The sequence below is a fragment of the Parasteatoda tepidariorum genome, chromosome 4, assembly GCF_982258835.1.
Source record: "Parasteatoda tepidariorum strain Cologne lab strain chromosome 4, Ptep-v5.0, whole genome shotgun sequence".
In the NCBI taxonomy this organism is placed as follows: Eukaryota; Metazoa; Arthropoda; class Arachnida; order Araneae; family Theridiidae; genus Parasteatoda; species Parasteatoda tepidariorum.
The window spans coordinates 8,955,801-8,979,963 of NC_141758.1; the positions used below are offsets into that span (position 1 = coordinate 8,955,801).

Below are 24,163 nucleotides of genomic sequence, written 5' to 3' on the forward strand. Positions count from 1 at the left end.
CTATGTATTTTGAATCTTTTCACGACTCATATTTCATTTTCAGATTGCAAGAAGTTTTATTTTCCGAAACGATATACATTCGTCTTTCTTTCAATGCTTGGAACTTTCTGCGTGTTTACAATGCGAGCCAGTGTTAGCATATCTATTGTGGCCATGGTGAATCATACGAACGCCTTATCCATAAATAGTTCCTCAGAAAGTTTGAATGAATGTTCGAATCCCGAACAGACATCAAAAGGTATTAAACATGAATACAAGGTTAGTTTCAGTTTTTCATGTCTCTCATGTTTCAGTCTTTCAGTGTTTCAGTCATCCCCTTTTCTCAACTAATAATAATAATGTTACCGTGAATGACAGAAATCAAGAGAATGTCGATATTCACCGGTGAATATGCATATAATCACCGGTATCAACCATCACATAGTCTCTTTTGTGAATGCCCGAAATGTTTGTTATATCCAATTATATTAATTTATATTAATATTAATTTATCCGTTGGCGTATTGACAAAACATACCATAGATTGTAAACGTGGCGATTGCAGGTGGAGTTGGCGATGGTTTACGCGTAAATGTGGTGGGAGAACGAAATTACATTAACCTAAGCAGTGTAATTCGATATTTTCTTCTTCTCTTCGACTAGCCATTATGAATAAAAATAACTCATTAATTCCTTTTAGCAGAGAAAATAAAAAAGAAAATAACACCTTTTTATTGTCAGGATCACTTTACAAATACACTGTATTCATATTTTATTAAGCGCTATAATTTATATTTTATAAAACGATCTAGTTTTTTGCTAAAACAGATTCAATTTTTTAATTTTTTTACAAGAATTGTGTTTGCGAAGAAATAAAAATAATTTATTAATGAACCAATCACAAAAAATAACGTAACATTTTATTACTATGTTTTATTGAAACGCTATTTTGAAGAATTAATTCTATTTAACTTTTATTGTAAGAAAACATAACCTGTTTTATTTTAGTGATATTTTCTATGAAATCAATATTCTCTATAAAAGAATAATGTAAGCTTTTTTATAAAGATCATTTTTTTAGAAATTAACAAAGACATATTATTTACTAGAAAAAAAATAGAGTATTCAAAAATGTTATCACGCTTTAAAGTAATAGTTTCTTGTAAACGAAATAATCAATATTTTTAAAATAAAGTTTGAAAGCGTTTGTTTCATTACTAGAAGCATTCATTATAAAAAAAATATATATTAAATTACTTTTTTGCATAATTTTATGAAATAACTTTTTTTTTGGAATGAGATGAGATTTTAAAAAATTGATTCAATTCCTTAATATATATAAAAGTCGGTAAATACTTCATTCATTATGGAGGTCATAGATAACTTGATACCTTTTCAATATAAGAATAATAATTGCAATTAATAGAAAATGCACAATTTTAAAAATATATTTTATTTACACGCATTGCGTACAGGTTATAATGCAACTATCATACGTAACATAAATTTATAGATTCCTAAATACTGTTATATGAGTTTGGTAATTAAAAATATAATTAAAAAATAACATAATTAAAAAATAACATAATTAAAAAAATTTCAACCTTCAATTAATAACTTCCTGTTGTCATATATTAATAATAATTATAATTTTTAGCAACTTTTTTGGACACAAATTTTTAACTCTCGAACTTAATACTATCCTTTATATGAAAATATCAGAAAATTTATAAAAGAAAAACTATATTTTAAAATTGAGACATTGGCGACAACAGAGGTTAGATGTATGTGCTGAGTTTAAATAAATTACATGTTATAAAACTCACATTTAAGATTTAGATAAATTTATTATCAGGTCATAAAAGTGTTTTTTAATAAATAAATGTAGTGATTGTTTGATTTACAATTGTAAGGTCCTGAGTGTTTAATGTTAAGTTATACATTTCTTTAGAAATAATATTTGAAATATGCAAAGCAGGGCGGCATTCATTTCAACTTAAAAATCATCAACTTAACTTTCAATAACTATAGATAAATAAAAAACAAAAGTTTGATAAAAACTTTAAAAGAAATACTTTTAGAAAAATTCTTTCTAAATAATATTTAAAAAAAAACACAATCACTTCGTCTAATGCCCTTACTTCAACCTCCTTCGAGTTATGCTTACTTTATAAATTTAATCTCAACTTTATTTTTCTTTTCACTTTTAAACTGTAAAAGACTTTTTCTCCATTTGTAAATTATGAATAAAGTTATTAATCTGATTGCGTAAACAGTTAATTTATTAAAATTGAACATTCTCAATTAATTCCTTTTAATAGTCATTTATATTATTAATAATAATTATTTGCACAAAATTATAATAGAGGAAAGTTTGATTAGAAATTTAAAAGTTCTTGCTACAATAATTAGGGAATTTCTATTGACAAATTCAAGTAATTTTTTTCCGGAACAAAATGCATTTTTATTTAAAATGGAACGGTACTGACTTAACATTTATACGATAAAACACTCTCTAATCGCTAACACCGATGACAGGAAAAAAATTTCGTTTTTTTTTTCTTTTCCACAAAAAGTTTAGAACTTAAAATGTTGTTCTTTCATTATAAAGCAATAGCATAATATTCTCGTATCATGTAAAACTTGATAACGAAGTTACTTATCTACCGTTTTACAGTTATAAAATGAAATGATTATTGAATTCTACTTGCATTTTAAAATGTCAATGTATCCATCGTTCAATGAATTTTACGATTATTTTTATAAAACTGTGTATAATGAACATTTCAACTAAAAAAATTAGTACAAAATAGCTGCTAATAATTCTCTTAAACATTTATAAATATTATACATTTATAAATTTCAGCTTTTCGCATTATTGCTAAATAACCTCTACGTCGAAAAATATTTAAGGAATTCCATAATAACTGAAAATTAAATAAAATTTAAAAAAAATTGTAAATGGTTATCGAGCAGAACCATTAAGTTTAATTAATGAATATAGAATTAGTAACAAAGTCACTGCTGAACAATAATTTTTTTTTAATCTTTTAAGTAAACAAACTTTATTGTAATAATCATTTTATTATTAAGGATTAGAGGTTATTGTGAAATTATTAATTTTAATAAGTGGATGAGTAGGTAAAGAAGTTCACTACTCGAAATACGCGTATACATTTAATGAAAGTTATTAAAATACAGAAGGGGGCTATGGAGGTAATAATATATATATTTTTTTATCTTAGTTTTATTACGATCTTCTAAAAAACACTAATAAACACAATTATGTCAACAAATACAAACGATTATGTCGGAGCTATAACAAAAAAATACGCTTTATATTTCATTTAATGCAGAAGAATCTAATGAAGATCAGCTTATTTGAAACTCTGAAATGTGACACCCATATATAACTTGGTGAATGATAGATACGTGATACCGAAAACAAAGCAAAAACATAAGCACACAGCTGTTTGGCGATTTGCGAGACGCTCCTTCAACGCCGATAGATATTTTCGCCAACCCCTTTACAATCTACGGTATGTTTTGTCAATACGCTATCCGTTGATATTATTATATTTTTCGATATTTTAACATCTGCTGAGGTTAGATTAGGAGAAACATCAGCGTTTGGAGTACCGGTTAAATGCATACTGGGAAATGGCACTTGACCTTAGCAAAATTGATGCACAGTCCGCAAAAAAAAAAGATATCACCCTGAATAACTTTCGTTCTAATGATCCGATTTTCACGAACTAAGTGTCAATCTTAATGGTTCCTGGGGGTGACCTCAAATATGCTAATTAATTAGTGCTAACTATTAATTAAGTTACCATATCAGACACAAAAACGTACTTTCTCTGAATAAACATATATTTTTTTTTGCATATTTGGAATCTAGACACTTGAATTAGGGGATGTAGACAAAATTTTAAAACAAATGGGTCGTAAATTGGGTTGCAATAAAGGTTTATATATTTGGCGATAGTCCAGAAAACCGCCAAAAAAGTCGCCTGCGCAAATAAATATTTTAAGATAACCCATTGACTGATTCAAAAGAGAAACGCTTAATTTTACTAGGTTGCTAGGCAACCAATTTCTGACTGTAAAAAAATTGAAATAATGTTTTGTGATTGCTCTGAGAGGTTTAATTAATAGTTAATAGAAAACATCTCGAAGTTTCTAGGCAATAAACAATTTTTAAGTTCATTTATGTCCAAAAAGCAGAAAAAAAAAATACTTATTTTATTCTCTTTTGAAAAGAAAATTTGAATCGATTTATAAGTTTTTAGAATTTAAATACATGAACTTTTTATCTGATATTATTTAGATTATGCTATTTTTGCTATTTTATTCGAGGACTTCATACTAAAATCAAATTAACATAACTTATACAAAATTTTAGCTATATACAAAATTAGCTATATACAAAATTTTAGGGATAATGATTTTTACAGCTTTAATCGAGTCTTCTAGGCATGAAAGTTTGAAGAAAAAAAAAGTGATTGAAAAATAAAATGTAGATTGTATAGTAATTCTAATGCACATTCACAAGGTTTTCTATAATTTACGATATTTCTTTTTTCTATAACTCAATGAATTGCTGAATGTTTAGTGACATTTTAAAAACATTGAAATATTTTATGTTTAAGAATAAGATATTTAAATAATATGTTGCATATTGTATGATTTATTGTTTAAAAAACTGCTTCATTTTGCTAGATATTTACGTTACGTGGTTTTCTTTGGATAAAGATGATTAGCAAATAGCATCCACATGTTTCGATACATTCTGAAACTTACGTTCGCAAATTCACCATAAAATGTAGCACAGCATATTCTTCAATTACGATAAGTTACATTTACCACCAAATACTGCTACTATGATAATTTTTGTTTTCTTATATATATATATATATATATATATATATATATATATATATATATATATATATATATATATATATATATATATATATATATATATATATATATATATATATATATATATATATATATATATATATATATATATATATATATATATATATATATATATATATATATATATGTATGTATATATATATATGTATATATATATATATATATATATATATATATATATATATATATATATATATATATATATATATATATATATATATATATATATATATATATATATATATATATATATATATATATATATATATATATCTGATATGATACTCCCTTTTTAAACATAGCTCGTAAGGCCCTTAAGATACTGAAATGGGGGCACGAAAACTTAAAAGATTTTTTTTCCTAATGCCCGCCTGTGTTAACATCCGTCAATTCAGGCATCTACAGGGCGACAGATATCTGTGCGGCCTAAGGATTCCTAACGAGCATCAAACATTCTCAAAATTAAGTGTTCATTCACTGAAAAATTTAGTGTTTATTCAATTTAAGAACTGTTCCTTCACTTGGTTATCTTACTACTTATTATTTAAACCACCTAAAGCTTAAAACAATATTATGTAAGTTATCTAAATTTTTTTTACATAATTTGCATTTAATAACAAATATGTCGACATGCATTTAATAACAAATACGTCATTTAGCTAAAATTACAAATTTTGAAATTTTTATGATTTTTTTTTAAAGACAAGCTAAGCTTAAGTATTCCATCACTGGTTAGTTTACCCTATAAGATTTTGAGAAATTTGCGATGTTGTGAGAGATGCTTAAAAATGTTGACTGCGTATTTTTATTAATATTTATAAAATATATATTCGAGAAATTTATGAATATTTTATACCAAATTTATTCATTCGTATGTATATTATTGAAATTTTATCAGTTATTGAGAAAAAAAAACTAAAAACTAAAAAATAATCACATTAAAGAAGCACAATCTGTTGTATAATCATATTCTATCAGAAGCATGCTTTTATAAAACTCCACATTTTCTGAATAAAATGTATTTTATTCAATAAAATGTTTTTTCAAATTTCTTTACTAAATTGCAAATAAAATTTTAGACGACTAAAAAAGAAACATCGTATTTTGTAGCTTAAAAAATAAAAATGAAAAGATAAGCAAACGATTATTAGCGAAAAAAATATGAATGAAATTTTATGCTAAGCGCGCGAAGTCAAGTTCCTCGCAAGTTTATCACATTTTAATATTAATCGCCACATTTAATCATTTCTTCATTGCCGCCAAATTATTTTTTTAAAAATAATTAATTTTAATTTTTCTCAGCTTCTAATGAATAAAAACAGTTGACACTTTAGATTTTTCAATTGAAAAATATGTAGATTAATATGGTATAAAAAAATTCATACCTTATAATTCAAAAATTTTTCATCCATAATTTAATTAAATAATAAAAAATAATTAACAATTATTAAAAATTATATTTCTCGTGAAATTATCTTTGGGTAGATGAGTTTTATGACTGGGTGAAATTTTCTTCGAATTGCTTTATTAGTTTTTAAAATATGACTAAAAACGTAAAAAGTGAAATTAACATTAAGGGGTCCAAACTTTCGATCGCTCTCCTGACCAAACTATGGGGACCATATTTCCCAGATTGCGGCTACCCCCTATATTTTGAAGGTTAAGAATCCAAATATGTAAGAAAAAAGCTTGTAATGTAAAAGCTTGTAAATCCAAATATGTAAGACTTTTAGCTCGTGAAAATCCGATCATTAGAACGAAAGTTATTCAGGGTGATATCTTTTTTTTTTTGCGGACTGTACAGTCCGCAAAAAAAAAGATATCACCCTGATTAACTTTCGTTCTAATGATCGGATTTTCACGAGCTAAAAGTCAATCTTAATGGTTCCTGAGGGTGACCTCAAATATGCTAATTAATTAGTGCTAACTATTAATTAAGTTAACATATCAGACACAAAAACGTACTTTCTCAGAATAAACATAAATTTTTTTTACATATTTGGAATCTAGACACTTGAATTAGGAGGGGTAGACAAAATCTTGAAAAAATTGGGTCGTAAATTAAGTAGCAATAAAGGTTTATATATTTGGCGATACCAGAAAAGCGCCAAAAAAAAGTCGCCAGCGCAAATGAATATTTTAAGATAACCCATTGACTAATTCAAAAGCTTAATGATTAATTTTACTAGGTTGCTAGGCAACCTAGTAAAAGAACTCTGAATGTAAAAAAAAAATGAAATAATGTTCTGTGATTGCTGGGAGAGGTTTAATTAATTGTTAATAGAAAATATCTCGAAGTTTCTAGGCAATAGACAATTTTTAAGCTGATTTCTGTCCAAAAAGCAGAAAAAAAAATTTTAAATCTCCTTTGAAAAGAAAATTTGAATTGATTTATAAATTATTTATGATTTTTTAAGTTTTTAGAATTAAAATACATGAACTTTTTATCTGATATTATTTAGATATGTTGTTTTTGCTATATTTATTCGAGGATTTCTTGCTAAAATCAAATAGACATAACTTATTATAGCTATATACAAAATTTTAGGGATTATCATTTTCACAGATTTAATCAAGTCTTTAAGCCAAGAAAGTTTGAAGAAACAAAAAGTGCTTGAAAAATAAAATGTAGATTGTATAGTAATTCTAATACACATTCACAAGGTTTTCTGTAATTTACGATATTTCTTTTTTCTATAACTCAAGGAATTTCTGAATGTTTAGTGGCATTTTAAAAACATTGAAACATGTTATATTTAAGAATAAGATATTGAAATAATATGTTGCATATTGTAGGATTCATTGTTTAAAAAATCGCTTCATTCTGCTAGATATTTAGGTTACATGGTTTTCTCTGGATAAAGATGATTAGCAAATAGCATCCTTATATTTCGATGCATTCTGAAACCTACGTTCGCAAATTCACCATAAAATGTCGCACAGCAGATTCTTCAATTACGATAAGCTACATTTACCCCCGAATACTGCTACTATGATTATTTTTGTTTTCTTATATATATCTGATACTCTCTCTAAGCAGAGCTCTTAAGATACTGAAATGGGGGCACAAAAACCTAAAAGATAATATATTTAATTTCATTAACTCAAAATATCTGGTCTCAAACTTTTAATTTTTAAGTCAAATATAACTTTTACAATATTGATGCTATTACGTTTTTAAAGACCACATAAATCCTGTTAAAATATAGAAACGCTTTAACGAGCGTAAAATCCTTATCAAAATAATGATCAAGACTCAAATGTAAAACGGTATAATTGATGATAAAAACTCACCAGGTCTCAAAAAATATGAAGAGGGAAGTAAAAGTCGACATGTTTCGAGCGTTCAAATATAATCGCCCATTCTCAAAACTTGTCAAGCTTGAATAACTTGTGACTTTTATTATTGGACACTCAAAACATGTCTATTTTTATCATCATATATTATTTTTTAAATCAATGAAGTTTTTATATTTTCGATTCAGTTTCTTAGGATTATCTATTTAGTTACACAACATATTAAATAATTTCACTCGATATTAAAATAAGTTTTACATCAGCTATAGGCACAGGTTCTTTGATTGAAAAAAATAATAATTCACTACTTTGAAAAAAAATCAATGAATTTTTTTTTTTTTTTTTTTTTTTTTTTTGCTGCAAGCCTTAAATTTCAAAAGTCGAATGTGAAAATGGAATGTCCCCTAACACCAGGAATCGAAATTAAATAGTTTCAAGGACAACTATTTCAAAAAAAGTTTGCGTTTCCGTCCTACTCGAAGTTGTTTGAAAATGTATTTTTTGTATATCGATTCCAAAGTTTATTCTACATATATTTTAGGGTATACTTTCGGAGTATTTTGATCGAGTTTATTTTTGCACCCTTATTTGCTTAAAATTATTAGATAATTTGCTTAAAATAAAATATTCAAGCTACCTGATTTAATGCATTTATAGTATAATAGTAAACGGGGCTTCCATCGCATATCCTTAACCTTGCTACCGCTATCATTAAATAAATGGAATAAGCTTAGATAAATAATAAAATTAATTGTTTTCTCGTTTTAATTTTCAAGGAAATATGTTTCGATCAAACAGATTTCATTCTGGAAATAGCGAAATTATTGAGTAGGTCCCTTGTAGCAATATCATTCTTATCCTCTTTTGACGAAATATAGGAAAAATTGGTTTTCCCAATTTCTGAAAAAAGTATGTTAGTCTTCTTGCCACGTTTTTTTTATTTTTAATCAAAATAAGATCTCAAATTGCGTATTTTTTATTGCATTTTTTTAAAAAAATCAGATGGTTCTAAAATTGGCACGGCTTAGGAATCTTCTTACAAATTTTAATTTTTATTATTTCCTGCTCAACAAAATAAGGCATTTCTCCTGATAACAAATTATACTACAATAATATCTTGGGAATCGTGCTAAAGAAAAAAATTAAACAAAATAGTTTAGCATATTATCCGGAAAAAAATCTACATGTAATCATAAAGAAAGAGTAAAAGATATAATGAAATAATTATTGAATCACGCGTGGTCAGATAATTAAAAATTTAATTTCACAACTAAGATGTTAGGACGACATTTAAGATACTGAGATATTTTAAGATGTTTAAAAATTTTGGCTACGTATTCGACAGCCTTTTCTGTTCGGTATCTTTAGACTCTTTGTAGTGACTTCTAAAGCATCAACACTATTTTAGATAATCTATGTTGAAGTCACAAGAAACAAAACAAAAAAAAAAAGACTATCAATGATTTATATTCCTTTTTCGAAAAAAATAGTATGCTTAGTAAATAATCAGCTGTTTTGCATTAAATAATTGTAAACAGTGGAATATTTTTATTTTATTAACAAGGTTTTATTCTTAGCTAGCAGACAATAATTCTTTCAAAAAAAACTTGACTATAATTTAAAAAGGAACTTCACTTTAAAGAAAACCTAAATTAAAGTACTAAAACATTTCCGAGTATATTAATGAAGAAATAATAAACGTAGTAGGGTAAAGAATAAGATTTTTAAAAATGTTAAAATTTAATTAAATAGTTGGTAAAATAGTTTTGCGAAACACTTCCGGACAGGTGATTAAAAAATTATATAACGATATATAAGATGTTGAGAAATTTGAGATGATGTGAAGTATGCTTAAATATGTTTACTACGTATTTATAAAAAATATTTATGAAAAATATAAAATATTTTTTATAAAAAATATTTTATAATTTTTATAATATTTATAAAAAATATATTCAAGAAATTGATAAATATTTTATACCAAATCTATTCATACGTATGTATATTATTGAAATTGTATCAGTTATTGAGATGAAAAAACTAAAAACTAAAAAATAATCACATTAAATAAGCACAATCTGGTGTATAATCATATTCTATCAGAAGCATGCTTTTATAAAACTCGACATTCGCTGAATAAAATGTTTTTTATTCAATAAGATGTTTTATTCAAATTTCTTCACTAAATTACAAATAGAAGTTTAGACTATTAAAAAAGAAACATCGTATTTTATAGTTTAAAAAAAATAAAAATAAAAAGATTTGCAAACAATTATTAGCGAAAAAAATATGAATGAAATTTTCGCTACGCTCGCTAAGTTCCTCGTAAGTTTATCACATTTTAATATTTATCGCCCCACTTAATCATTTCTTCATTGTCGCCAAATTATTTTTTTTAAATAATTAATTTTAATTTTTCTCATCTTCTAATAAATAAAAACAGTTGAAACTTTAGATTTTTCAATTGAAAAATATGTTGATTAAAATGGTATAAAAAATTCATACCTTATAATTCAACTTTTTTTCTTCCTCACTTTAATTAAATAATAAAAAATAATAAATAATTATTAAAAATTATTTTTTTTCATGAAATTATCTTTGGGTAAATGAGTTTTATGAGTGGGGGCAATTTTTTTTTTGAATTGCTTCATTAGTTTTTAAAATATGACTGAAAACGCAAAAAGCGAAATTAACATTAAGGGACCCGAACTTTGAATCGCTCTCCTGACCAAACTATGGGGACCACATTTTCCAGATTGCGGCTACACCCTATATTTTGAAGATGAAAAATCCAAATATGTAAAAAAAATGTATGTTTATTCAGAGAAAGTACGTTTTTGTGTCTGATTTGGTAACTTAATTAATAGTTAGCACTAATTAATTAGCATATTTGAGGTCACCCCCGGGAACCATTAAGATTGACTTTTAGTTCGTGAAAATCCGATCATTAGAACGAAAGTTATTCAGGGTGATATCTTTTTTTTGCGGACTGTACAACATACCTGGCAAATGTGTACCGAGCAGTGGCACTTTACTAGACCTAATATATATTTCGGACATTTACCAAAGCGACTATGCTATCATCCACATTCACCGATGGTTGTCAACAACTACCAATTTCGGTCATTCACAATATCAATAATAATAACAGTCCTGCATTTCATCTTTCCGGATCCCACCAGCTAACAGATGTAGCCAGAAAATTTATTTAAAGGGAAAACTTACAATACAATTCTAATACGATTATGCATAAAACATATCTTGAGTTAATGTGAAAAATGCAATGAAAGAAAACTTATGACTTTTTACGAGACAATCCTATATACAACCTGAAGATCTGAGAATATTTGTCGTTGTTGTTCATCCTTTTAATCTGACATATATCAGACTCCACTGACAGCAAAAAAATCCGCAATAAAAAGGGGATCTGATGTAAGAACGACCTTAGAAAGTCTAAAGCAAACCAGGATATGTTCCAGCGAAGCTGTTTTAACACAGACATATTTTGCAAGTAGGGAAGGTCTTTCTGCCTCCCTCAAAAGTTAAGGCACTTAAAATGGCCACTTGTAAATCAGGCCAAAGCTGTCAGGGTTCTTCTGTCGCATTTTATGAACAGCAGGGTGCCAAGAGATGTCATATGATACCAGTGGTGCGTAGGGTAGAATTAAGAATTATTAAGTTGATGAATAATAACTATTGACTTGATATATTGACAACAAATCTAGCAACAAATGTGTTTGTAAAAAAATACTTCTGGACTCCATTGTTACCCATCTAAAAAGTCTAGTTCCCTTCAATATTTAATCCAGGAGTACGCATTTTAGTTTATAATGACCCTTAGCCTGTCGAAATGGAATTCTTTTGATTCCAATGATCTTGCCGTGTCATTTTTAGTATTTAAATTTTAAAATCATAAACTATGAAAGTTCATAAATTACCTAAGTTTATTTTTTAACAATACATTTGTCACGTTCAGGGTCTTCCTAAACTTTATAGGTCATACTACTTTATATTATTTATAAAATTGCAATTTCCTATTTACTAAAAAAGGGATAATTTTGCTTTAATTGGCTAATCAAAAGTGAATGTGTAGAAGCAAGATATCGTAATATTCATTAATTATTCCTTCTGATGAGTTATATGAAGATGGTCATTTATTTGTGATATTTTATTCGATTCTGTACACCGGTTATTCTATTTTTATTAAAAGTATTATTGTCTATACAACTGTGGACTGGTTTTTTCAGAAGAATGTGCATTTTCTTAGGAAAGGAATCAGCAGGATATTGAAGGATTTAAATAATTGAGCATGTCGATGTCCTGGTAAACCCACAGAGCAAAGAAATTAAGATATCATCTTCCTAAAATCTCATCATAGAATACAAGACTCCACTCAAACCTAACCTTGCAAACTTTATGCCCAAAAAATCTTAAATCGTAATGATATTTCTATGCAAAACTAGTCCCCGTACTTCGATTTTAAATAGCATCAAAATTTTCGCCTTTTTTTTAGTTTTGCACATTTAACAAAAAATAGTTGCAATAATAAGTGCATAAAATAGCTAAAAGTAGAGGTAGATTGGGTAAGTATGAAGGACATCTAGTTGTTGTTGTTCATTTACGTCGCACTAGAGCTGCACAATGGGCTATTGGCAACGGTCTGGGAAACATCCCTGAGGATGATCCGAAGACATGCCATCGCAATTTTGATCCTCTGCAGAGGGGAAGGACATCTAGCGCCGTGTTGGTAAGTGCATCTTCGCATCAGAGCTCCTAACAGCGAAAAATGGCATTTGCAATGGGGTGTTATACTCTATTTTCCCCGAAATTCTGTTGTTAAGTTTCAGAAACACACTATAGACATTTACTTTAATGCTTGGAATTTTAGCGGATTTTTTCCACTGGTAATATTCTAAAGCAGAGATTTTTAAAGCAGGTAGAGCCGTTTGTCGGAACTTCAAATTCTAACCATTTGTATTTGACCATTGATAAGTCTGTCTATATTATTTATATGAAGTGGTAGATAAAATTCTTTAGAAAAGTCATGCAAGCTTCTGATCCCGCACGAAGGATTTCAAATTATTAGCCAATGAATTAGCCAAATATCAGAAGTATGCGCCACTTTTCGAAAGTCTTCGCCAAATGCAAATCTTAAAAATTTCTTAAGATTAATTTTCTTTCAGTAAAAAACTATTTTACGGTAGTTTGTTTCAGACTATTATTTGGACCAAATTCTAATTTGTTGCGATACTATGCGGCACATATACCGAAAACTACTGTAATCGAATAAAAAATGCTGATTTACGTAGAAAAATTCATTTTGGCGTAATTTTGAGGATCGAGTAAAATATAAATTTTCTTTCCAAAGGAAAAAAGCATTCGCAAGTACTTTCGCCCAAACATAATTTAAGATTTCATCGTATTTGGCGAGGTGACGAATGCTTAGCGTGGGCCCTGTATGCTCTTTTTGTATCAGTAGGAAAAATACTATCTGAAAATACGTAAGTTCCGTATTAGCAATATATAAGGATAGATGTAGATATAATTTTAGTGTTTCAAAATTTCCATACCACTTGTTTTTCTAATTCTGTTTTATATTCTAGGGTGAACACTATAACTGGGATATTAAAACGCAGGCCGATATTTTAGGCTGTTATTTTTATGGAAACGTTGCTACTCAAGTCCTAGGAGGTATATTGGCTGAAAAATTTGGTTTCAAGTTCATTTATGGCGGTGGAATACTTATGACAGCAATAGTTACTTTGTTGATACCTGTAGTTTCCAGTTGGGGTTATACTGCAGTAATTATTATTCGGATAATTCAAGGTTTGGGTGATGTATGAAAATGATTATTTAACTTTTATAACTTTAAGTCATATGTATTTTCTTTATATGCAAGGAAAATTATTTTTAATAATTTCATGTCAAAAATTTCATTTATTGTTTGCATTTAACCTTTTAAGGTCTTAGTACCAAAGAGAATACAAAGGGGAAGAAAGGCTAACTTTGATAGACATAATGTGAACTGGTCTCCCAAGACTTGGTGCTGCCGTTGTGTATAATAGAAACAACATTTTGGGCACAGCAGCAAAGGCTTTTGATACGGGTTTTCCCCGTCCTCTCCTTCCAACGACTACTGGGGTTGGGGAAGAGAGGAAAAGTTTCTTTTTTTTTCTATTTATTTTCGGTTTGTTCTGCATTTTTGCACTATATGTAAAACAATACTTTACTATTCATAAAGATATTTCTTTGGGAATGTATTTATATTATCCATGTTGTTTAAATTTAACATATTTTGAGAAAGAAAGAAAGAAAAAAATATTAGCTAACGGGAGACAAAGTACGCAACCGTACATTTAGAATAGTCCAACAACTAACTCACAGGTGACGTACCTCCTGACAGTTACTTTGTATCTGATGCGCATGCGCTAGACCTTAGTATGGTGGTCTGCTATATCTGAATGTGTAGCTCGCGTTGTAAGATAATTCTCTGATATAGCATACCACACCGAGCTGTTTCCCTCATTAGTTATGTATACGAAAAGCTGCACTCATTCTCCTTTCAATACTCTTGGTTGGTACAATATAGTGAAAAGCTACACTTTGGAGGAGAAATTTTTGCACCAAACTCTTCCTTGTTTATTGTTTCCAGATAGGTACTTGACAAGTTCACTAAATTTTGCCTAGATCCACCGTAATACATTTTATACTGATCATCTGTCTAAGGGAATAGGATAGAGAAGTTGACGAAGTGGTAGAAAAACTGCATCGATTCCGCCCAGTTTCTTAAAATAAATTATCCATTAGTGATTATCACAAATACAAATGTAGGTATATAATCAGTACTAGAACCTCGCTCGTCGTATTTTTTTTAATTGAAGTTGTAGCTATAGTAGCAAGCTTTTCCCATTTTTTATGAAATCTTGACTACCACTTTTTTAAAATAATAGCAGGGATGATACAATTTTATGGTACGTATGTCCGTTTGTAATGTAATTAACCATAACAAAAACTTTTTACACTTAATTAAAATTAAATTATTTTAACATCTGATGTAACTTCGTAAAAAATTTTATTTTTTTGAAAATATGATTGAAATTTGGATTTTAATTTTTGATGTATCTATATCTTTTTTATATAGATTAGTTATATAGGTATGTTATTTTAATTAGTCTTTTAATATCAGAAAATAATTATTATTACTCCTTATTTTGCATACAAGTAACCTTCAGAAAATGCAAAAATATTGATGGTTTTAATGAATTCTTTTCAGATGATGTTACCCTTTCAAAGAAATTCTTATGGAATTTATTTATTATTTTTCTTGATTTCAATTATTCCTCTTACAAAGAAATGCTTATGACATTGATAATGAAACTGATTATTATTTTTTTTTTTTTGGCTTCAATTTTCTCCCTTACAAAGAAATGCTTATGACATTGATAATGAATCTGATTATTTTTCTTGATTTCAATTATTTCCCTTGCAAAGAAATGCTTATGACATTGATTATGAAACTGATTATTTTTTTTTGGTTTCAGTTATTTCCTTCAGATTATCTTACCTTTTCAAACAAATAATTATAAAATCACTAATAAAATTTTCAGCTTAATAATTTTTCTAATTAATTTGTAAATTTCATGAACAAAAAATTAAAACCTGTGAATTGAACTAATTGTACAGAATTGATATAACCTTTTAGATTTATCAATTTATTTATTTTATATTATACTTCTCAAAAAAATATAAGACCAGTATTTTTCTCTTTCACCAGGGCTTGACTTTTCCAGCGATAAATGTGGCGATCAGTAAATGGTCACCAACATATGAACGAAGCAGATTTTCAGCAATTATATTTTCAGGAATACAGATTGGCACAGTAATAGGCATGCCTATTTCTGGAATACTGTGTACTTCGGACTTGCTAGGAGGCTGGCCATCAGTTTATTACATTTTTGGTAAGTTTTTATTACAATTTAAAGAAGGACCTATTCACTTTAAAAATGTTAAAATGCCATAAAATCAAAACTTTCCAAAGATTACAATAAATAAACAGCAACATCTTCAAGACGAACGAATTATAATTGCATTCGTATTGAATCAAAAAGAAAAAAGAAAGAAAAAAGCGGTAGCTTAAATGCGGTAAAGGTAATACGTAAAGGCTGCATAGCTAATTTGACATTGAATTTTTCATTTCACTTACGCTAGAGAAAAATAAGAGCAACCGCGAAAGCAAGCTTTACTCTATTTTTAACTTTAAAAACAATTTCGTACTTCCGAGTTGCAGATAGGGTTGCTTAATTGCCGGAACGGTACCTCGTTATAGGGTTACCATTTTTTGTTATTTATCTCAACTTTTGGCTAATATTGTTTTTTCCATTAAATGTTATTATCTCATATTTTCTCAATGATGTTTGTAAAGGAAGGACGATGTTTGTAAATTACAGACGCTGTAGAATTGATATCCGTTTAATTTTATGTATTGCATACCTGCCAACTTTTACGCATTTGGCGTAAAATTTTATTTCTGTATTTAAAGTGGTAGTGAAATGTATGCTTTCTATATATTTCTTGCATTTATAGACTTAATATATAACTTTTTTTACCACCACTGTTTTTAAAAAAAATAAGCATATATATTATTATGTAATACCATCGTGGTAGTCCGTATAAGCTGTTTCAAAATGCAACGTATGTTTCTGCCAAAAACTGTAATTTAAATTCCATTTAACTACCACTAGGGAAAATCATCGTCGAAAGGATTAAAAGTTGGCAGGTATGGTATTAGCTTTATTATTTTAATATATATATATATATGTAATACAATAAGTAAATACTTTTGTATTAATAAAAGAATTAAAACTCTTTCGTTTTCATAAAATGTCTTTGTTAAAGAATAAGCGTAGAGAGATTCTATTTTGAGAATTCAAGGCTGAAAACATACCATTGAAATATAAATAGATTTATATTTCAAAGGAAGAGTTATTTATAGAATCGTGCCCTTTTTCAATTCCATATAAGGAAGCAGAAATGATTTTCCTTAATGCGTAAGGATACAAGGAATGTACGAATGTGCCTTTTTACTTCAAATCTATGTTGCTATAAAACGTAAGAACGCATAGTTTTGCGTTTCCTTTTCATCATGATGTGATCCAAATAAGCTGTGCCGGAATTGTCCGGAGTCTTGTCCACTCCCCCTCCTTTGCAGGAGTGGGGACGTGAATTGTTAGCAATACCAGCATATATTTAAATAAACCTGTTTAGAACGTCTGATGGCTTAAGACTGCAATTATTTCAAGCTAAATACAACACTGATAACAGGGTTGGAGCCCTGTTATTACATATATATATATATATATATATATATATATATATATATATATATATATATATATATATATATATATATATATATATATCTGAATTAACTGCTTATTTTGATTTCATTAGACACATGAATGTTACCTGAATTGTAGGTTCAATAACTTGCTTATGGTCCGTGTTTTGGTGGCTTCTGATTTACGAAGAACCTTCTATGCATCCTACAATTTCGAGAGAGGAACTATTTCACATTGAGAAAAACAAGAATGAAGCAAAAATGAAGGTTAGTAGATATTAAATTTCAAATAATACTAATTTACAATAATCAAAAAGGAAGAAAAAAAGAATTTTTTTAAAGACTTGACTTATTTTCAAGTAACGTCATTAACCCTTAGCCAAAGAATATATAATAGCGTCTCTAACTTGTTTAACAACTAATTTTTCACCATCTTTAAAGTGACATCTTTAAGTGACGGATATCTATTTAAATTATACACCTATGTTAAAATAATAAATTATATTTATCTTTTAATGAATTCGTCACAAGTAAATATTTTCCTTGTTTAATAAGTAAACCTTTTTCAAAACCATATAAGTATGTAAAGAACAAAAGCAGACGAGGTTTGAGTCACTTTTCATTAGCTGTTTATATGAGTGGCTCCCAACAAACACGTGTTTGTTGGGAGCCACTCATATATTGTTTGTCTTAGCGATGCAGTGTAGCCAATCTGGTGACACTAATGAGCATTCAATAACTTATTATTGTCTAAACATTTTAAAGATCATAGCTTTAAAGAAAAATTAGTTTTAAAAAAATTTAAATTCTTAATTTGATTAATATGATTTAAATTCTTAAGAGTTTATACTGTAAAACATTTTAATTTGGGTCTAACTTATTAGCGAGTGTGGTTTATACAAAACAAACTTGGTTTCCCTGTGGTTTACATACACTAGGAGAACAGAAATAGCTTGAAATGAAAATATGAGATAAATATCATAACTCAAAAAGCTCATTGAGGAAAATGAACAGCTTCATATAAAATATGGATATGTGTATTGAGGAAAAAGGACATAGTTTGAAATGAAAGTTTAACAAAAAGGGCATAATTAAGAAAACACACTGAAGAAAATGGACCGAAATAGCGAAAGAAATGGACGCAACAATTAATCAAATAACTGTTGAGGCTATTAAACAATTATTTATGGTATTGAGATGCCAACTGCTCCGTACACGCCAAATAAATCAAATGACCGGTAAATAACTACAAGTAAATTTTGCAAATATCTGACTATTTTTGATTACCTTCTTAAAGTATAGCATGACATAAGTAAAGTATCATAAAGTGGTGAATTATATAAGCTTACGAATTATTTAAAAATAGTGGTGGATAAAAATCTACCAAATTGAATTCATTAAACCAAGAATCACAATTAATAAACTACCACTTGAAAATATTTATTCGCTGTCCGGAGCAAGTTGGTATCTCTGGTATTATCATATAATTGTTAAGGCTATTGAAGATAGCGTGTCTTGAAAGAAATAAAATAATAAGTCGTAATGTCTAAATCAAATTCTCACCTTGCTTACCTACCAACTTTTAATCCACTCGAGGATGATTTTCCCCAGTGGTAGTAAAATGAAATAAGAATTACAATTTTAACACGTTCACGCCGGGAAAAGTGAAGATACTGGTAAGGGTAAAGAGAAAATACTGGTAGAAGAACTATTTCAATATTAGATAATATTCGGGAGGAGTTAATCTATTCTCATAATTCACTGTAAGGAAATTTATCACGGCGAAGAAGCAATTCAGTATAAAAATTGCATCCCTTAAAAACAATTGGTAGCTATGGATTTTTATTATTCCCGGAAAAAAAATAAAATTTATTGTTACCAGTTTTTACTTTGGTGCGCTGCCAAGATGAGAAAATCTAGCCAACCCGGTTGAACGCGTTAAGCAGAAACATGCGCAGTAATTTGGAAAAGGTTATACTGATAAACAAAGTATTACATATTTATATATAAGCTTAATTTTTTAAAACATAGTGGTGGTCAAAAATTTTATAACTTACTTTTATAAATGTTAGGAATATGTAGAAGGCATGCATTTTACTACCAATTTAAATAAAGAAATGAAATTTCTCGCCAAATGCGTAAAAGTTGGCAGGTATGATCTTGGTTGGGTGATTTTCAAAAATATATTTTTTTGATTAAAAATTAACTGAAAATTTTTGGTTTAGTTGCTTAAATAAATGGGCTCCTTTTTTTTTTATATGGCCGTTTTCATCAACACGCAGTTTTAAGTTGCGTTCATTTTTCAAAAGTGCATTTCTAGCTATACCATTATTTAAACATGCTTATGAAGCTATGATTGCTCTCTTAAATAAGCATTTTAAGCTGTATCCAAGTTTTGAACTACACATTCCAAGCTTTTCCATTTTTTACCACTAAGTTGTCGGTTCACTAAACTATGGGAACACTTCTATAATTCTAACAATCTTTCTTTCAGCAATTTGTGTTCAAATATTTTTGAACATATTAAATGGAAAAACTGTTCACACAATTTGAAATACTCTCGATATCTCGAACTGAACTTGGAAGTCTCTAAAGTCATTACATATTAGGCAAGTCATTATATATTAGGCAGATACCTAATATTAATTTGAATTCCTATATCGAAGAGTTTTTGTCAATAATTTGCTTTGTCGAATACTTTTCGAAGACAAAAATGGATTTTTTCGGAAAAATCACCGTGTACCACTCACATTACTGCATCCTAAGAAAAAATGCCGCCCACATATTAAAACTTTTCATGAAATGCTTCGTGAAATCGATGACTTAGCAGCTAGTTTTCGAATAGAAAACTTTATTGATGAGCAATGTCGAAAACGATGTCGACAGACCACGATGAAAGATTTTTTTTTTAATAATCTCTATTAATGTAGGTTTATTGTAAAGGAATTCTTTTATATTTAATACATAGTTATTTTTGCGATGGTTTTAAAAATGAAATTATCATTATATCAAATATCTTTATTAGTATTTATCATGATACTCAATGACTCAACTTTTAGAATACTATTTAAGATTTTTTTTATTTCTTTTTATATTTTTTAGAGCATTTTTGGTTTTGAACTTGGTACCTCGAAAACTCGCCATCTTGAAATTTTCTTAGCATCCCTTCAACTTTGAGATATCGAGAATATAATGTATCATGCTTGCAGCTTTTAGAAATAGTGTCTTTTTTTTCCATGCAAAATTTAAATCGATCAGAATAAGCATAGAAATACAAAAGCCCTCTTTTCTTTTTTAATTCCATTATAGTTATAAAAAGCATTATATTATAAATATTTCACTCCTATCAATAGTTTTCGTAATTTCGGTATTCAAAAATAAAAAAAAAGATATAAATTTCCTCTGGTCTTTCAAATTATGCCAACAGTTTCAGCATTTAAAATCTTCCGAAACATTTGCTACTGAAAGGAATATTGTTAGAGTTAGTGTAAAAGTGTTTCCGTTATTTTAGCTAGCCAATTAATAACTCTCAGTGATAGATTATTTGCAAAATACTTCGGTTTTCCTTAACCCCTTGGGGACGGGTGATTAAGAAAAGCATTCGTACAAAATCAGAATCAAGTTGCAATTAAATAAAAAACGGTAACTTAAATGTAGTCGTTACTAATCAGACAGACTTACTTTGCTTTTACTTTAATTATTGTTAGTTTAATCATATATATAATCAATGTTAATTCAAAGTACAACTAAATAGTTTTATTTTGAACAAAGTAATGGTGAATTAAATAAATCAAACAATTATAACTCCGCCCACAAATAAACTGCTAAAGAAATACTTTGACTACCAGTTTTATCTTTTCACCCTGATTGATACGGTTTTTTGCTGTCACGTATTTGTGACAGTCGGCGCGAAAGGGTTAATGAATCTATTTAAATAAAATGCAAGTATATAAAATAAATAGCAACATTTTACTAAAATTTATTTTTTATCTAACAAGAATATAGAGAATAAAGCACAACAATTAAGCATTTATAAGAGGTTGCTGTGGAAAGTCATGATGTTGCAGTATTTCCAAGTTTTAAAATAGAAAAAGTAAATTCATATTTTTTTTTCAATGATAACTATTCTCAACGCTTATAAGAGTTCCTTTTCGTTTTTATTCTTACGAAAATAATAATAAAAACTGTTTTATTGCCGCTTCAGGACTGCGAATTTCATTGTCATATACAGGATGGCCCTCAAATTTTGCGATAATTCTCTAAAGAAAGGAGGACAAAGAATTACATGGGAAACTATGACTGGAAATGTCATCTTACGCTGCTAGGGGAGCTTTCCATTTATGGAAATGTTGTTCGCGTGCCTTTGAAAGAATTTTACTTCTCTAAAACATTTAAATTTCATGTTAAATCTATCTTCATATTAAATATTTTCAATATAATTAGTAATCTTTTTTGGGAGGTTAATATGCTTGCATTTGCTAACAAATTTTTTATATAAAGTAGAAATTCCGCAAAAAGAATGTCGGTCATTTAAGTTCTTTAACGAAAAAAACTATCAATAATTTCATTTGATGCAAATTTTGTTATCTCAATTTTTGATTTTTTTTTTCCAGATGTCTAGAGATTTATGGAAAAATATGCTGACATCGATTCCTTTGTGGGCAGTCATGATTGCACACTTTGGGTGTGATTATGGATTTTGGACAATGCTGACAGAGTTGCCAACTTATCTTAGCACTGCTCTTCATTATGATCTGAAATCGGTATAAGCCTTCTACGTTATAACAAATATTGCATCTAGTTTCTGCTTTTTAATCACGTGTCTAGATTTTTAAATATAGAATATTTCCCCCCGATGCAAACACATATGTTCATATCAATTTAGATATGAAAGAACACTTTGTTTTGACTTCAGAATCATGAACAAATGTTTTATTATTATTTTGTTACGATAGACAGAACACTTTTTGTTTTGCAAAATAATTCATTTTTTTGCAAATAAGTGTTGTTGTTTTTTACAAAGCATATTTTTTGCATAATATCTGTTTGTTTTGCCAGATTTCCCACAGCACGGCAAAAAATAAGTAAAATAAAAATTATCGAGCGTTAACACCATATTATTCAATAAATAAATAAATACAATTTATAAAATTATCTAGCCTTAACACCATTTTATTCCTGTTGAGTTTTGTTTGAAATGACCTAAATACAAATATTATAGGGCAGCATTAGCAGTCGTAACCGACCTTTGATCAACTAAATAAATATAGCAAAAGCGATTTAAAAATTATTCGAGCAATCACTCCCCAGTTGCTACTTTTTTCGACACAGATGCACCCCAAGTGCCTTTTGTTATTATTTTTTATAAATGTGAAATTATTCGGAATATTTTATAATATTTAGAAAATTTCTCTATTTCTCGATTAATTTCGTGAAATCTTTATTCGCTTTAGAAATAAGCTTTTTAGTGCTTACCATACTTAAAAAAAGCTTCAAAATTAAAGGCCTTGCGTCATTAATATCAACAGATTTTTAAATCATTTAAAATTTCCAGTTTTTTTAAAAGGGCATATGCTTTTTTTCAAAAACAGCCACTGTTAAAATTGTTCTAAATATGTGTCAGTCAGTAACAAAATTTCACAATTTTGCCCTCATTTGCCAACACCACCGATCAATTTCTTAAGTGAGTCTCCTAATTTTTTAAACGGCGAAATTTCTCGAGTTGTTAGATATTATTATTATTATTTTTATGATTTTACAGCCATCAACTAGATTTGGAGGAAAATATAAATGATAATTTCAACCATAGAGCAGCGGTGGCTCAGGAAATAGAGCGTTCGCCTCCCAATGAGGTGAACCGGATTCGAAGTCGATACGAATTCCGCCCTGGTCTTGCACCTACCGCAGTTCTGACGTAAGATTATCCTAAGTCGTATACGGATCATGGATAACAGTCCCCTTGCAGGTAGGGTCACCTTGGGAGGGTTTCATGGTTTTCCTCTCCATGTAACGCATAGGCGCATTAGTTCCATCAAAACGTCCTCCACGAAGGCAAATATCTCCCAATATTTGATCCAGGATTTCCCGCGTCTTCTGGATTCGGTTCAAAATTACAAGGTCACGGAGTTGAACATTTGTAGTCGCAAACTCAAAGTTGGGTCGGCTGTTTAACGACTGTTGAGGTTTGAGTTCGAGATTAGTTAGATAGTTTGAGTTTCCTGTGCTGGCAACATCTTATTGTTTTTATATTCTTTTTATGTAAATAAAAGTTAAGTTTTCAAGTTGTTCTAAGTGACTTTCAGTCTGATTTTCTCTCAACAAAATCCAACAACGACGCTTATAAAATAAGATAAATTTTCATCTATGGGATTTCTTCTGAGGGTTAAAGAATTAAAAAATCTTTAACATTTAACGATTGTAACAAGGGGGTTAATTTTGAAGGGAATAAATTTTTAAAAAGAATAAATAGTAAAAATGTTTTTGAGACGAAAACAAGCAAAAAATAAATAAAACCTTGTATCAAAGTGTTTGAAAGCTGTGGAGAGAAAATGAGATCCGAAGCTGTCATAGAAGGTTTAGAAGATTTATTAGTTATATATGACCTCC

At 28.4% G+C, this 24,163-nt stretch overlaps 1 protein-coding gene across 2 annotated transcripts in view; it reads left to right on the plus strand.

Moving 5' to 3' along the window:
* LOC139426790 (putative inorganic phosphate cotransporter) overlaps nucleotides 1–24,163 on the plus strand; it is a 40,788-nt gene that overhangs the window by 7,764 nt on the left and 8,861 nt on the right. Inside the window, exons 2-6 of one of the 2 annotated variants that reach the window (XM_087160607.1) lie at nucleotides 44–258; nucleotides 13,824–14,057; nucleotides 15,995–16,178; nucleotides 17,697–17,824; nucleotides 22,171–22,320. In XM_087160607.1, the coding sequence (XP_087016733.1) occupies nucleotides 44–258; nucleotides 13,824–14,057; nucleotides 15,995–16,178; nucleotides 17,697–17,824; nucleotides 22,171–22,320 (911 nt within the window). The remainder of the gene's footprint in view (nucleotides 1–43; nucleotides 259–13,823; nucleotides 14,058–15,994; nucleotides 16,179–17,696; nucleotides 17,825–22,170; nucleotides 22,321–24,163) is intronic. The other variant, XM_087160608.1, reaches the window with a different exon arrangement.